We start from the raw sequence: 15,746 nt of genomic DNA on the forward strand, positions 1-15,746 counted from the left end.
AACTTCTCAACACCCACAACACCCCACGCGCCCTCAAGCCTCTCTCAGCCAATGAAATCCACGATTGTCTCGCATTTGGCCGCGCCATAGACGCTTCTGTAACCATAGAGATAATTGCATGTGAAAGCCCATACAAAAATGTGTTTGATTTAATCCAGAACATCAAATGGTGTGGTGTTTCATTAGATTAGGATGACCACTTCTTACACTAATTCCTGCCAAATTCCCATTTAGAAAGTTAAAATAGACCAGGGCCTACATTAGACTACATAGGCATACAGGCACACAAGGCAGTGAAATATATGCAGCGGAGTAAGTTTAAAGGAAAAGGCGAAGACATAAATAAAAGCTTGTGACAGGAGAGGGGATATGTGTTGGATGTATGGCAGGTGGTTGGTAGTCTTAAACCAGCAGTGGAGGGACAGAAAGTCAGACATAGCATCAAGCCTAAATAGCTTGTTGACATCAGCAGTCACAGACACCCCACCATAGTAAAATGAACCATATGTGAAATTGTAGAATGAACCATATGTGTCTATAAAATTAAACTTACTCTAATACAATTTGGAACATAGTCGTTCATATTAAATCAAATCCAGAACAGAGGAGTCAGAAAAATCTTAAGAAAAATATAGGATTTCAGTTGCCTTGCTTCAGGTAAAGAAGAATAGGCGTCAGGAACAGTGAGACAAGTGACCTAGTAGGCCCACCATATCATAATATTTCAACAGAGTCAACTCAGACAAAGCTCTTTGTAGCCTTCTATATGAAACTCACTATCACTATCCTCACTGAAAAAGCACAGCTTGTCCTGACAGTCTGTGTGTGTAATTTTTAAAGCTTGACTGATGGCCATAAAGACCTGTATCCAACGACTACAGAATGACAACACACAGAGGGCTAAGTCTGCATGTGCTTGAGTAGTGAGAAGGTGGGTCTAAGAGTAGGCGATCAGCACCAGCACAGATGAGCCTCAGTAAAGATTTTAGGTGAATCTGACCTGTGAGAAAATGCCAAGCAGCCTCCACGCTTTAGTGGTGTGTCTGGGGGTATGGGTAATATCAGGTGAGTAAATTTAATTTAATATCCTTTCCATGATTTCTCAGTGCTAGGTATAATTCTTAATATAGACCTGTTTTGTATACACTAAACAAGTTGCATCGTCTATCTCTTGAGACACTCCTATCTCTAAACCCATACAAATGCTGCGTGCCAGGTCCATACCATACCTTAATCCCTTTCAGGTGCATTCTCTGAAGTCTCCATCATTGGACTGCCAGCAACGGCAATGTTGCCTGAGAACAGCCCAGCAGGCACAGAGGTGTTCAGCTTTCAGGTGACCTTCTCTGCTGGAGAGAGCATGGCAGCGGGTTTTCCAAGACTGCTGAACTTTAACCCTCTCACAGATGCTTTCGCTGTGTCCATGGAGAATGCCACTCATGCAAAGGTGGGTATATATTCACTTTTACTGTGTAACAATTTTGTTTTTTAATGTTGGCCCTGTCACTTTTTCATACCTCTTGTTTTGTAAAACATTAATTTGCTATTACCTAAATATACTTTATTATTTTAAAGGCTATGTAAGAAATTATTGAATTGATTTTTTAATATTCGAACCATTCAGCATATTGCACATACTTGCAGATATTCACAGATATGGTAATTTGTCGATTTTAGGTTTTAGTGACTGGTTCCCCTGACTTCGATTTTGAGACTGTTCCAAATCGCTTCATTTTCCAAATCCTTGCTGTGGGCTCAGATGGAAACGGTGACAGTGGAACACTAACAGTGCTTCTCACAGATGTTGACGAACCTCCAGTTTTCTTGGATGAAGGTATAGCAAATTTTGGAAAGGCTTTGAAGATAACTCAGAAGAAAAGGCTACGTTAAGCCTGACAGCTGACAGCTTTGATATGTCCTCTTTTTATTTCAGCATCAGTCCTTTATATCCTGGAGAAGACACCCCCTGGACAGATTTATGAACCAAGTGTTTCCGATCCAGAGAACAAACCCCTCTCTGTTAGTGTTACATTTCCAGCCTGGCTTCAGATTCAATCTATAATTTCCACTAAATACTCTGTCATAAGTATTTTATGATAATACATCTGTTCTTTGTTTTGTTTACTTGTTTCAATCAGTTTAGTCTTATTCCTGTGAACCCCACATTCAGTGTAGATGGAAGTAAAGGCACAGTTTTTACAACAAAGGAGTTCAATTACCAAATTGATCCAAGAAGGTAACTGTGTGATCTCACTTATATGTGGAAAAGAGTGCAACACTAGTGAAGTACTATCGGAATGTGCTGAAGTGTGTGTGTGTGTGTGTGTGTGTGTGTGTGTGTGTGTGTGTATGTGTGTGTGTGTGTGTGTGTGTGTGTGTGTGTGTGTGTGTGTGTGTGTGTGTGTGTGTGTGTGTGTATGTGTGTGTGTGTGTGTGTGTGTCTGTGTGTGTGTGTTTTTCCATTTTTCTTCAGTTACTCATTCAACCTTTCAGTAAGTGATGGAAACAATACAGTCCTGAGAACACTGATCATCAATATCATGAATATTAATGATGATAAACCCATCTTCTTAAAGTAAGTAGTTTGTCATAAAGTGATAATGGTTGATTTTTACATTATGACAATTTCATTAAGCTTTTAATACCATATGAAATTGAACTCTGTCCGTTTTATCTTCTAGCACCATCACATCTTTCACCCTCCCAGAAGAGCTAAGCCCAGGGCATTTCGTGGCCAACATTACTGCAGTTGTGCCAGATGTCTCTCTTTATGTTGGGCTCATATTCTACACCATCAGCACCAATGACTATCTTGAAATAAATAGATGTAGGGCACTTTAAACATGTGGGTTATGACTACCAAAAACCAAATGGTGAGAACCAATTTATGTTTCACCCTTCTCTGTGCTTGCAGACACAGGTTTAGTCACCATAGCAAACCGAATGGATCGTGACAGCGACACGTTCAGAAACACCCCTACAATAGCTGTGATTGTTACAGCTACATACAGGTCCTCTGGTCCTCCTCTTTTCAGCGCCATTAACCTGACTGTCACGGTAACAGACATCAACGACAACCCACCTACCTGCACCTCTGACAGACCACGGTTCGCAGAATATTATCTCTTCTAAGCAAAGATTTTGATATATTTATTGTTGTTTGTGACAAATTAAGATGTGCGAGTGAATCACTACAAGTACAAACTTCATTCCTCCATCTCCAGTTGTTTATGGTTTATGCTGTGATTTATTAGGAGAGAAGTACCAGAGACAGAGGCTCCAGGCGCTCTGATTGCCACAGTCACATGCACTGATAATGACGTGGAACCGGAGTTTAGGGAATACAGTTTCACAAGCTTCTCCTGCACTGGATGCACCCAGCGCTTTGCCCTCACGTCAGATGGTTCCATTGTGGTAAGAAAAGCCCATTTAGAAATATTTAGAATAGAGTATGGGAAATTTGATGAATGTTGTTATTTGTATTATATGCTTACGTATTGTTTATTATGTATCTTATATGTATTATTTGAATACCTTATTATGCAAAAGTGATTTACTAGTGTTCTGTAAATCTGCAATCTGTGGCACTTTTCTTGCACAGTTAAATTCAAGTCTCAACTTTGAGGATCCTAGCAACGTAAACATTGCCAGTGAATACAACCTTTTAGTTGTGGCTACAGATAAGAATGATACCTCATTAAAGGGTAGGTCTGTGACATTATTTACAGTTATATACTGTACTGTGAGTGTTATAATAATGACATCTCATAAAAGGATAGGCCTGTCACATTATGTAAGGGATAATGTATTGTCCGGAGGTCATTCTACAAAAATAATTCCCGACGGGGCGAACAACACCCCGACGCGCAGCGGAGGGTGTTGTTTTGTACCGAAGGGAATTATTTTTGTAGAATGACCGACGGACAATACATTATCCCGCTTATTATACGGGTACTTGCCAAAAACGATAGAAGACATTCCTCCAACATATCTCTTTTTAATGATTTAGGTGCCGTTTCATGTGTCCCGTTTAGAAATAAATAGTTCTTCAAGCAAATAGAACTTTGAAGTTTCAGGTGTTGCATAGCAACCCATTACTTGCTGACTTCAAATTACTCTCTACTGTTGCGTTAAAATGACTGGACTTCTGGCGGAATGATATGAAAGATGTGAATTAGAAGTACAAAACCCGTTGCCAATGACAGCGGTGATTATCTTTCGCAGAGGTCTGTTAGCAGGAATTAATGTATGGGTATGACGTAGGGATGGCCCATTCAAATCAACGGTACTTTTTGGAACATTCTGAAGAGCCGTATAATAATTACAGTTATATACTGTGAGTGATATAACTCCTGTAGTTGACGTCAAGCTATATGCTTTATGCAGGTGATGCTTATGTATATGTGAGCATAAAACCCGTCAACGAATTCTCTCCCGTGTTCAATCCCACATCCTACTTCTTCAGTGTCTCTGAGCTACTTGGAAGTAAGGCATACTGTACAGTACTGCAAATATAACTGATGAATTTTACAGTGTGAAGTCACTCCTACACTCCTACAGTAACTCATATCTCTTTCCAGGGGGCACTGTGATTGGCTCTGTTGTTGCCACAGATGACGACCTACCCCCGGTGGATATCCACTACTCACTTGTGTCAGGTGGGGGCAGTGGAGGTCTGGCAAACATCTTTCATGTAGACCCCAAACTGGGCAGGATTAGTCTGCTCACCAACCCTGACTTTGAAGTCACTCCATCACACACACTGGTCATTCGTGCGGTGGATGGGGACCCTGAAATGCCACGCTCAGAAACCGCTGTGGTGAGTTATGAGATGAAATGTTATGTAGCAACTTTAAATGAGGTCAAATTCCTCTATGAAAAAAAAATGGTGTTTCTTTTTGCCATTTAGGTCAAAATCAATATCACAGAGGCAAACGATGAGCCACCATTGTGTGGTCCTAACAAAACCAACCTGGTTGTCCCCATCGACATGCGGCCAGGATCCAGTGTCCAAGGCTTCATGCTGACATGCACAGACAAAGACTCCCCTCCCTCTTCTTTCATCTACACAATCTTAGGTTTGACCTAGCCATCAATTTCTCAAAGTCTCAAAGAGACTCTACCTATATGGAAGTATCTAACCCCTTAGTTGCAGTGTTGAGTGGTTGATTCTGAAGGCATCTTCATGTTTCTCCTCCTCCATAACTTGTAGGTGCAACCAATGTGAACAACCACTTTGGCTTTTCTCCCAGCGCGGGGACCAACATCACAAGGCTGATCCTTAGGGAGCCCTTTGACTTTGGCAGTGGGGTAGATAAGTTGTGGGTCTACAGCCTAGCCGTGCTCATCTCTGATGCCAACCTGCGAGCTGGCCGTGCCCCCCAGACTGGCACCATCATCATTAACGTCCAGGTGGTGGACCCCGACCTCACCACCACCATGGCAACAACAACAACAGTGAGTTTTTAAACTGTGTATTGATGTGAGATGAACCTTGTTAAAGGAGGACTGCAGTATTTTTTAACTGGGCCCTGTTTTCCAACCTTTTTTGGATCCAAAATTTTACAAGGGACAAAGACCATCAAAGTCAGTTCAGTATCGAGTGCTATGATATTACCGGCGACCACAAAAGAGCTATACAATGTAATCCTGTGGTGCAAGCAACTGTTTCTACAGTCATTCATTTTTCTTTTCTTCTGGTCCGAAGAACTAATGACTGTAGAACCAATTATTTTCTCCAGTTCCTTTACAGTTATTGAGGTAAAAAGACACAGGGGTACATCTGTAGGGATCCTTTCCATGTTGACAAAGCAACCATGTGAGTCTGTCAGTGGCGAAAATAATCGCTTTACTTTGACGAGGATGCTTGCCCAATAGGGTTACATAGCCATTTTGCAGTTGCCAGTTACAATGTTTTAACTCAATATTAGACTGATTTTAATCGTTTTTGTCCCCAGTAAAAATCTGAACCCTAAAAAGCTGAGGAAAAGGGTCCAGGATAAAAAATACTGGAGTTCTGCAATCGCAATTCCTATTGACCTTTCAATGCATGTCAAGCGTTATCAAGAATTTGTGTATTTTGTGTACTGTAACTAGGTATATGGTAATAACAGACGCTTTTGGTTCTGCTTTACAGCCTCGCATTACATATATTGCTGTAACACAGAACACATATGATGCGGATGATTGGTACGTGTGGTTTGTGCTTGTCCTGGGTGCACTCCTGCTTTTGGGCATCTTGGCATATCTGCTGTATATATGCTGCAGATATCTCTCTAAAAAAGAGTGTAAATGCTCCTGCGATTGCTGTGAGCCCAAACACATGGAGGATGAAGACACCCTGTGAGTGTGCTCACCAAACTCTTTTGAGTAGCCTGCGTCTGTGCTATTGTTTATTATGATTTGATTTGATTTATATTGTTTATCAAAATAACGAAATGTGAATTGATGCTTAATTGACTATTCTTGTCTTCACAGCATTCCATATAAAGGTATGTTTAAACTACCGTATGTTAATAGTGAACTAAGATAGATTTCGAAGAAGGAATTTAATGCTGTTCATAACACTCTTCCTTTGTTATGTTATTTGTCCACAGATCCTCCAAAACGTGAAGTATTGATGGTGGGTGATTTGTCAGGTGTTTGTCAGCATTTGTTCAGAGTCATAAAGTCATGAAGATCCCTCTAACATTCTCCTTTCTCTGTTAGGAGGTGACCAAGTTCAACACAATATTTGATGGAGAGGAAGTCGATCCAGGTGATGGTTCATTTTCCTTTTAACCAACTTTGACATATATCCCGACATGGCATCAAGTATTAATGACAATCTGTGGTGTGTTCGATTTCAGTTACAAAGAGGGTGTATGAATACAACAGTAAGTCTGGAGCCCGCCGCTGGAAGGACGCCATTATTATGACTGGCCTGCCACAGACACAACCAGGCATCAGCACTCTGGTAATCTCCCAGAAGGCTGGCACTCCTGAGCAGCCACCAGGAACTGCCCAGTCACAATCGTCACATGCTGAGAGGCTGAGCTCTGCCCAGTCGGTGGATTGGCCGGGCGACAGGGTGCAAACCTCACAAATCCATCTGCAAACCTTTAGTGAGCACCAGGCCGCCCAGCTGCCTATGCGGTCTAGACCAAACGTTAAGCCAGGCACTGTCCCCATGACAGCCGAGGGTATGTCAGAGGTGTAGGGCAAATAGAGTTTGTACAGCAGAGGAATTAGTCAAGTATTGTCCAATGTGACAAAAGTCACTTGGCGTTTGAATTATTGCTACTCATCACATTATTATACTTGCAAAGTTTTGCTTGTAACTACAAATGAGAAAATGATCTGGTTAAATGAATACAAATGGTACTTGAGGAGTTCTTTTCATGTTTAAAATGCAAGTAATTAGCATATTATGATTGATTGTACAGTCGTGGCCAAATGTTTTGAGAATGACACAAATATACATTTTCACAAAGTTTGCTGCTTCACTGTCTTTAGATATTTTTTTGTCAGATGTTACTATGGAAGACTGAAGTATAATTATAAACATTTAATAAGCGTCAAAGGCTTTTATTGGCAATTACATGAAGTTAATGCAAAAAGACCTCTGCAATCCGCCCTGGCATGCTGTCAATTAACTTCTAGGCCACATCCTGACTGATGGCAGCCCATTCTTGCATAATCAATGCTTGGAGTTTGTCAGAATTTTTTTTTTTTTCACCCGCCTCTTGAGGATTGACCACAAGTACTCAATGGTTTAAGGTCTGGTGAGTTTCCTGGCCAATGGACCCAAAATATCAATGTTTTGTTCCCTGAGCCACTTAGTTATCACTTTTGCCTTGTGGCAAGGTGCTCCATCATGCTGGAAAAGGCCATGTTCATCACCAAACTGTTCCTGGATGGTTGGGAGAAGTTTCTAATAATTTGTGAATTTAAAAACATGTCACAACAAAACAGTATGGGTTTCCATAACTTGTCTTAGAGGATAACTGCGTGTTTGTGTGTGTGTGATAAAAATAAACAGAATTTCCAGTTTGAGAACCTGAGTAGACCTTTTCTATGCGTGTTTTCTTGCTCCCTGATTGCTTTAAAAGCAGCAGACACTACTAAAACCATGCAGGGGGATTTCAGTTCTCAGATAGTATAGCATTTGTTCTCTTGATACCTCCAAGGCAACTGAAGATCAGCAGTCACAAGACAAACATGGAAAAGGAAGAACACTTAAGAACACAACCAAAATGACTTGGAATCCAGTCCATGAGCTTACTGCGGATTGTGCTATTTTGGGCAGAAAGACAGAGAGACAGAGATAGGAAAAACAGACAGAAAGAACAATTCTGAAGAACTAATTTATTTGGTTTCAAAGAATAGAAATGAATCTACATTTCTGTCTTTCTCTCTTTTTTTTTGTAAAAACATGCACATTTCACCAGTTTTGTGTGTCAACAATTTTGTCAGTTCACAGAAACATCCGGCTCATTTTTATTTTGTTTGACTAATGAAAAGCATTCTCAGTCCACTCAACGAAGCATCAAACTCTGCTTTGAAACCTAAAACGCAACAGGACTAACTAACAACTTATACAATATTTGATAATTTTCAGCAACACTAGGCTATTCAGGATATCAACACCGCACAAGCTCCTCATTCAGACAAACCTACATTTCAGACCTAACACACCAGTGACATTAGATAAAGTCATATAAAAGCAGTAAGCAGTTTCTTATTGCAGCTTTATGGACAAAAATGTCCAAAGGTTGTCAGTATCAAAAAGCAAGTGCCAGTGGGAAGAATAACAACATTCTTATACAAAACAAGTTAGATACGAGGCAATAATACTATTAGATATTTCTTTCTGTGATTCACATCTTCACTAACCCCGATTACATACGGCCATATATACACAAACAATAGAAAAGAGGGACATGAATATAATATGAATACAGTTTCAGTTCATGGGGAAATAGGAGGACATATTCCCCTAAAGGTCATGGGATGAGTTAGTGTAGCATCCCTGGGCAGCTGGATCAAATGGGTACTGGTACTTGCCTACAGACAGGTATTGATTCTGCGGGTAGGGTCTGAGAGTGCCAGGGGGTCTCTTTGTAGGTGAACCACACATTCCCCAGCCATAGGATCAGGTTCAGGAAACCGAATACCTGGATAGGATACACATTAGCCTTTAATACACTATGATGCTTCACACATGAAGGAAACATGGTGGATTACAAAAATGGTTTCAATCCAACTCACCACAGAGACACTGAGGGTGCGCATGTTGGCCCTCTCGGTGACCTCACAGACTACACCCTGTGCTTGGCACACTGAGAGGGTGGACTGGATGCCCGCGGTGCTCGTGGCGTCTCTGACATTCTGGAGTCCTTTGGCCCACGCTGATGAGCAGACAAGCCACAGTGCCACAAAGACGATAGTCAGAATGAAGTCCTGCCGGTGAGAGGGTGGGAAACAAAACATGTGGTTTTCACGAAGCAACTTGTACTGATGTGTGATGTGATCTCATGTGATAATGAATGCAACATGCAAGAAAGAGCAAAGAAGAAAACAGAGAGGTCCTACTAAAGCCGTACCAACTTATAAATCAAAACAAGAGTGGATCCTATTTGTGACGTGTAACTCTTTTTTTGCACTTCTGGTTAGATCCTAAACTGCATTTCGTTGTCTCAGTACTTGTACACTGTGCAATGACAATAAGGTTGAATCTAATCTAATCTTGAATCTAATAGTGGCTACAGACAGTTAATATTTTTAATGCCATTGTGTTGGTAAACATGTATGTGTTGTGCGCAAGAAAATCGATGCATTTAAGTTAAATAAACAAACAGTATCTTTTAACTACTAAAATTGAGAAAAAGTTGTACCCAGATGTACACTCTTATCAAGAACAGTTTTGCTAGTTCTAAACTACCTGCCTATTAATCTGTAGCCAAGAAGCATATAGTCAAGCGTATAACCAACTCAAGCTCAAGTCTTAAAGATGTATTTATTAGCACAGAAGTTTATTTTAAATCTGAAAAAGATCAACCTAGATCAACATCCTTCCTTGCTAGAATGTGAAAAACCTGAAAGTTAAATAACAGATAGCTTTTCTGTGGTCCAGATGCATTTGAACTATTTAGGCAATTGGACTTGAAAATCAGTTCTAACCTATTTTCTATTTACTTTTGTCATATTAACATTTCATTGCGCTTTTAGCCTCTGACTGGAGATAAAGATATGGTCTAACAGTCACTCTATTAATAAGCCAGCCACCTTGTAAAAACCATCCTTATCCACAGTATTAATGTCCAGTATAGGTTAGGTCTTACAGTTTGTCCCCATGATGATCCTTGAGGATTCCTGTAGCTCTCCATATACCCCAAGTAGATCAGTAGTGCTGCCATACAGTAGCAGAAAGCCAGGATGGCGACTACCACAAAGACTTCAGCGGAGAAGGCAGAATCACCAACGAGATGAGTTTCCTGAACAGTGCGACCGCAGAGAGTCGAATTGGAACCCACCAGCATCACTTCATTCAACCTGAAGCAAGAGTGCACAAGAACTCATATGTGTTAATTAATTCAAGGACACTGATGACAGTGATTTATTTATTGGTACGTGACTGAAACTACATATACTTATAATAACTATTATTGTAACATTTTGTGCATGTGCAATGAAAAGCCTAAAACCTGAGCACAAGTCGATTTGTGGCAGTGGCACTCACAGACAGTGATGCTGTGACAACATACATATTTAGATCTAAAAGTTTCCCATCTCAGTATAATGTATTGGCGTACACTTACCTAAAAGGATAGTGAAATGTTACGTTCAGTGTTTCATTTCTACCCCCTCCACAGAAAAGTGATATCACATTCCGGCCACTATAGCTTCCACAGCTTCCAAAGGCAAAAATGGCTGTTAACTGTAAAACATAACCACACTAACCATAATCTAAAACAAACATTTTTCCATTCGTCTCAATAATCTACTATTAGCTTTGGACGACTGTCCTTAGGCTAGCCTACTGGTGGTGTATTTGTGATATCGGTTAAAACTTTAGAGAAAATAAAAACAAAGCTTTTAAGATTAGCCTACCTCTTAGCTAATACAAATCTGTGAAGGGGGAGATGTAACACAACATGCGACCTTCACAAGGCTAATCCGGTTACTTCAATGAATCAGCTGATACGGCCCAATTAAATTGCATTGCCGGCAGAATGTTTACAGTAGAAAGAAAGGTAATTTACCCATTCCAGAATTTTTATAAATCCCAGTGGTTCCTTAAGTGGAGTCAGGTTTGGTCGAAATCCTGTCATCATCTAGAAAGTTTTGAAATAAGGTGATGCATGCATATTTCCATTTAGAAAGTCCGTCTGCTGTGTACGATTCACCCAAAAACGCTGTTCGATAGATAAAAGCATGTTTGATGGTATGATGTGTTAAACAGCTATATGCAATCCACAATTTAAATAACTTAATACGTTGGGAAGAAAGGTGTACTAACCATGACTTAACGGCGTCTAAATTTCTCCGTCAGAACTTCTGGAACACGACTGCCTCAGGGTTTGCCCTACGGGCTGCTGTTTTGTTTCCCCCCCCAAAAAAACCTGTTACTTTAAAACGAATTTAGAAAAAATCTAACAAATAATCCGACAATACAATAGCTTCAATTCGTGGAAATGTGCAGATCTGCTCCAAAGAATAGCCCTGTCAAGCACATGACTGCTCCCTCTCTAAAGAACCCAGCCTCCGCGGGCACACATCACAAGTTCAAAGCACCATGAATGCATGATGAGGCACTTAAATTCGATTTCATTACCTTAATAGATCCACCCCTTTTGTAAAATATACAGACACAGAAGCACAGCCATGTACCTAGGTTAGCCTATGTTCTTTAGAACAAACAAATCTGAAATGTGTTTTGTTCAACTTTGTACAAAGTTTCTAAGATACAAACAAACAGATCAATCGTAAATGCAGTAAGTTCTATATTTCTGATGAAGATTGACTCAACTCAACAAATGAATATATCATTATCATAAGTAAGAGAGGGATCTTCATTTAACAATAGTCAGAGTTGCATTTTTTTTTTTACTTGGGGAAGTGGTGGTAGTGCAAAGTGACACCATCAGAGCATACAAATAAAATAATAATAGTACAACATCCAAAATAAGGCTTGATGTGCTACATAGTTCAGTTCAACAGATGAATTGTTCTGCAGCAGGACGAGATACCAGACACACAATCTTAACTGCACAAAACGTTTGACTGACTTTAATTCCAAGCATCCCTTTTAAGCATGGACGGATTATGAAAACATGGGCCCCTGGGCCTGGACATGTAACCCCCCCCCCCCCCCCCCCGCATGCGCTCGCCTGCAAAAATGTGTGCTCGCAAAACATTACTTAAATGTAATGACATTTTTTTCAACAGCACGATAAATAAATTCACCAGTACCTCAACAGGATTTACAGCGCACAAAAACATTTTGTAGCACAGCGCAGGTACACTCAATTAAAGCTAACAGCAAAATACACCTCTTTCAACCACAAATAAGAGATACATAACAGCGACTTCACGCAGAGGCTCTGGCTTAGGGGCCCTGTGAGCTCATGGGCCCCTGGGCCTGGGCCTAGTAGGCCCGTTTGGTAATCCATCCATGCCTTTTAAGTTCACATACTGAGGATCCATTACTGTCTGAACTCAAGAATGTCAGGTGACCGCTGCTGTAGTCACATGACTCACAAAGGATCTCAAATCTACCCAAACATATCCCATTGCTAATTACAGAGCTAAAACACCAACTATCACAGGCTTACAAATTGATTTGAGGAACATATCACAAAACCAACAAGAATTATTTGTATTTGTCAAAAACATGATGTGTTTGAGATGGCCAATTTACTAAATTCTCTATGGACATTGGAGGAAAACTCTATTATACAGAATTTTATCCAAAGATGGTAGCAATACAATTGACTGTGGCTATTTGTGATTCAAATATATGTTAAAACTTTATATATAACAAAGCTTTAGTGATGAGTGGACTCAGTTAAGAGAAATTTGGGAAAGGAGGAGAAAAACAACACATGTGACCTCCACAGGGCTATTTTTGTACTGTTATTCAGACAGTTGTGGGGAGTTGTGTATGACTGTCTTTATTTATCCTTGTGCTGTCGTGAACACATGATGGCAACAAACAAAGAAATCCAGTGACTTTCGATACAATTTCAACTGACAACTCACTGTGCCCATTGCCCAGTTGAAATCCAGAGAAATGTTCTTTAGACCAAAATGAATGTGGAGAATTAGCACTGGCTTCACAGGCAATGCATCTCTCATAAAGAAACACATCTGTAGCTATGTCATGCAACTTCTATTCAAACCCCCTATCTCCATGTTTCCATTAGATACTTTGCTAGGATTCCTTTTCAACTCTCAAAATTTGGTGGCAAATGTTGCGGGTTTCTAAATCTTCACATAGTCTGCAAAGATCAAAAAGATCTAAAGTAACTTCAAAGAGGTCATAATCCAAAGGGTCTTTTGTATTTTGTTGCTTGTTCACACATTTTATGAGTATTTATTAAACAAACAACACTAAAGAAGGGACTGATACTCCTCTACATAGCTATTGGTTCAAAAGATGAAATTCGATAGGCCATGTTTTAATCCATGCTAGTTGTTGGTTAAGAAGGGCCTAAACAGTCACATGCTTAGTGCCTCAGCTCAAGTCATGTGATTTGATGTGATTATGGTGAACTCCAGTACCTTGAAGAAATTCACGCACTGCGCAAGTAGGTCTCTGTCTCCCTACTTTTTAGGTTTTGCTTTCATCGAGAATTCCTGGAGCAAAAATGCGAAACAAAACTCTCAATGATGTCATGCACAACAAAATAACGAAAAAATAACTAATAATAAATTAGTGATACATAATACTATAATAGCTAGAATCGCTATTCATCTTGAAATGAAAAATGCACAACGATGAAATGGAATGTTCTAAGTAGATCAGAAATGCATGGATATGATTATTTATCAACATATTATTTGGAATTTCTTCTCTATTTTTCTGTCATGGATAAAACAATTTTCAACGAAGAAAGACTTGTTTAAAGACAAGTTTAAAGACTTTAAAGACTTCTTGTATTTCCTGTCATCCAACACCAAACATGCCTAAATGAATGTTGTGGGAAGGAAATGGAAAACACTGCCCCCTGGTAAAGGTTTGAGCTCGGTGGGGAGAGGGACCTTTTCTAGCAACTGCATGACATTGTTTAAACATACAGACAAAGAACACAAAATGTTAGATCACCAGTTACCCAAACCATGGACTGGTCTGCAGCACAGCCCCACAGGATGGATCAAATGCATGGACTGTCTAACTCAAACCTTAATATGAAAGTGTTAAAACATTAAGGAAGCTCATCTGAGTAGCCTACCCATTCTCATTATCACTCATTTGCCAGCTCTCTCTTGACCTGCAGAGTCGACCACAGAGAACCCAGGATTAAATCTTTGTAAATCTGCCTAACTTGATTGTGCATTAGGTGTGGGTAGAATGTTACTGCATTACACTCTCCCACCTTCTCCCCACATCCCTGTGACATCCTACGCCATATCTGATTGATACATTTGGCATTTGAAAGATTCATCTGGTACTCTTTACTCTGTAGTCTGTACTTAATCCTTTTTAAAATGCACTGTATACTTTGCCATATGGCTGCTAGTCTGCAGATAGTGAGACGGGTCCTAATTTCATAATCCAAACACCAGCCCTCAATTTTCAGCGCCATCTAGTGGAATCAGGGATTTCATTTTCTCTATCTACCAACCATAGATGTTCATAAACTTTGTCGTCCTTGACACCAACTATAGAACTATAATACAGCGAAGATTGTGGCACAAGTCCCTTCTTGCCTCATATGCATTGCTTGTTTGCAGATGGTGAGGTGGTTGGCAGTTGGTCCTTTATCTGTTCTTGTATAGATAAATGTATGCTGTCATCACTGAGTTGTAGTGGTTATAGCTGTTGTAGCAACAGCAGTAATAATGGTGGTATTTCCTGTAGTTGAGGATAACCTTGACTACTATTAGGTAATTTCGTTGTTTGTTGTTTCCATCTTCATTTTTTGCATTCATATTCTTCACCAGCAGGTGGAGATACATTATGTGCACAGTGTTGTGAATTCATGTGGACTGATCACATTATTCCACAAACAACTTGATTTAGTAGGCGCTGATATTGTGCCATGGAGCATTGAAAGTAGTAAAATGATACACAGATCCAGCTTTCATTTTTACAGGTTTCAAATGAATCCAAGTAGAGGCCCCACATTTATTGGTCATAAGATGAAGATAATAATAAAATTAGAAGACGTGCGTGATAGGTACCAAATAACTGAAATTACCAAAAGCTATTATTTCTTCAGAGAAGATTTGAATAAGATTTATGCTGGCCCAAAGATAGGCACATTTTTTTTTAAGCAAATGTAAAAAACCTTTTATAACATCAAACTTACCATGTCGCCTAGCAAATATCTTACTTGAATGATTGAATGCACATGGCCAGTGCATCCCCAGGAAGTATGCTCCTAGAGCAGTATCTCACAGCCAGGAGGATGTTCACACGCCCCTCAACACCTCTCCTCTCCCTCTGTCTTTTTCCTTTGGCAAATACCATGAACAACGCATTAGAGGTTGGTCCATGAGACATCCCTCTCTGCTCTATGCCTGGGAACATGCCTCCACGA

At 40.0% G+C, this 15,746-nt stretch overlaps 2 protein-coding genes across 2 annotated transcripts; one reads left to right on the forward strand and one right to left on the reverse strand.

The window, feature by feature from the left end:
* Positions 1 to 1,288: 1,288 nt before the first annotated feature.
* LOC308368446 (cadherin-related family member 3-like) lies at positions 1,289 to 7,198 on the forward strand (the record flags this gene model as incomplete). The annotated part of the gene is made up of 17 exons (XM_080842616.1): positions 1,289 to 1,447; positions 1,678 to 1,834; positions 1,934 to 2,019; positions 2,139 to 2,236; positions 2,682 to 2,827; positions 2,915 to 3,107; positions 3,255 to 3,414; positions 3,602 to 3,704; positions 4,387 to 4,485; positions 4,581 to 4,819; positions 4,910 to 5,078; positions 5,213 to 5,457; positions 6,137 to 6,342; positions 6,478 to 6,491; positions 6,597 to 6,622; positions 6,709 to 6,757; positions 6,849 to 7,198. The coding sequence occupies 17 exons, from the start codon at positions 1,289 to 1,291 to the stop codon at positions 7,196 to 7,198; spliced, it is 2,499 nt and encodes an 832-aa protein (XP_080698742.1).
* Positions 7,199 to 9,023: 1,825 nt separating this feature from the next.
* Positions 9,024 to 11,315, reverse strand: LOC308367651 (synaptophysin-like protein 1; the record flags this gene model as incomplete). The annotated part of the gene is made up of 5 exons (XM_080841628.1): positions 9,024 to 9,155; positions 9,250 to 9,441; positions 10,323 to 10,533; positions 10,800 to 10,918; positions 11,244 to 11,315. 5 exons carry the CDS (start codon positions 11,313 to 11,315, stop codon positions 9,024 to 9,026), a joined length of 726 nt encoding a protein of 241 aa, XP_080697754.1.
* Between the last annotated feature and the right edge of the window lie 4,431 nt (positions 11,316 to 15,746).

The sequence above is a fragment of the Sprattus sprattus genome (assembly GCF_963457725.1).
Source record: "Sprattus sprattus genome assembly, chromosome: 7".
Lineage (NCBI taxonomy): Eukaryota > Metazoa > Chordata > Actinopteri > Clupeiformes > Clupeidae > Sprattus > Sprattus sprattus.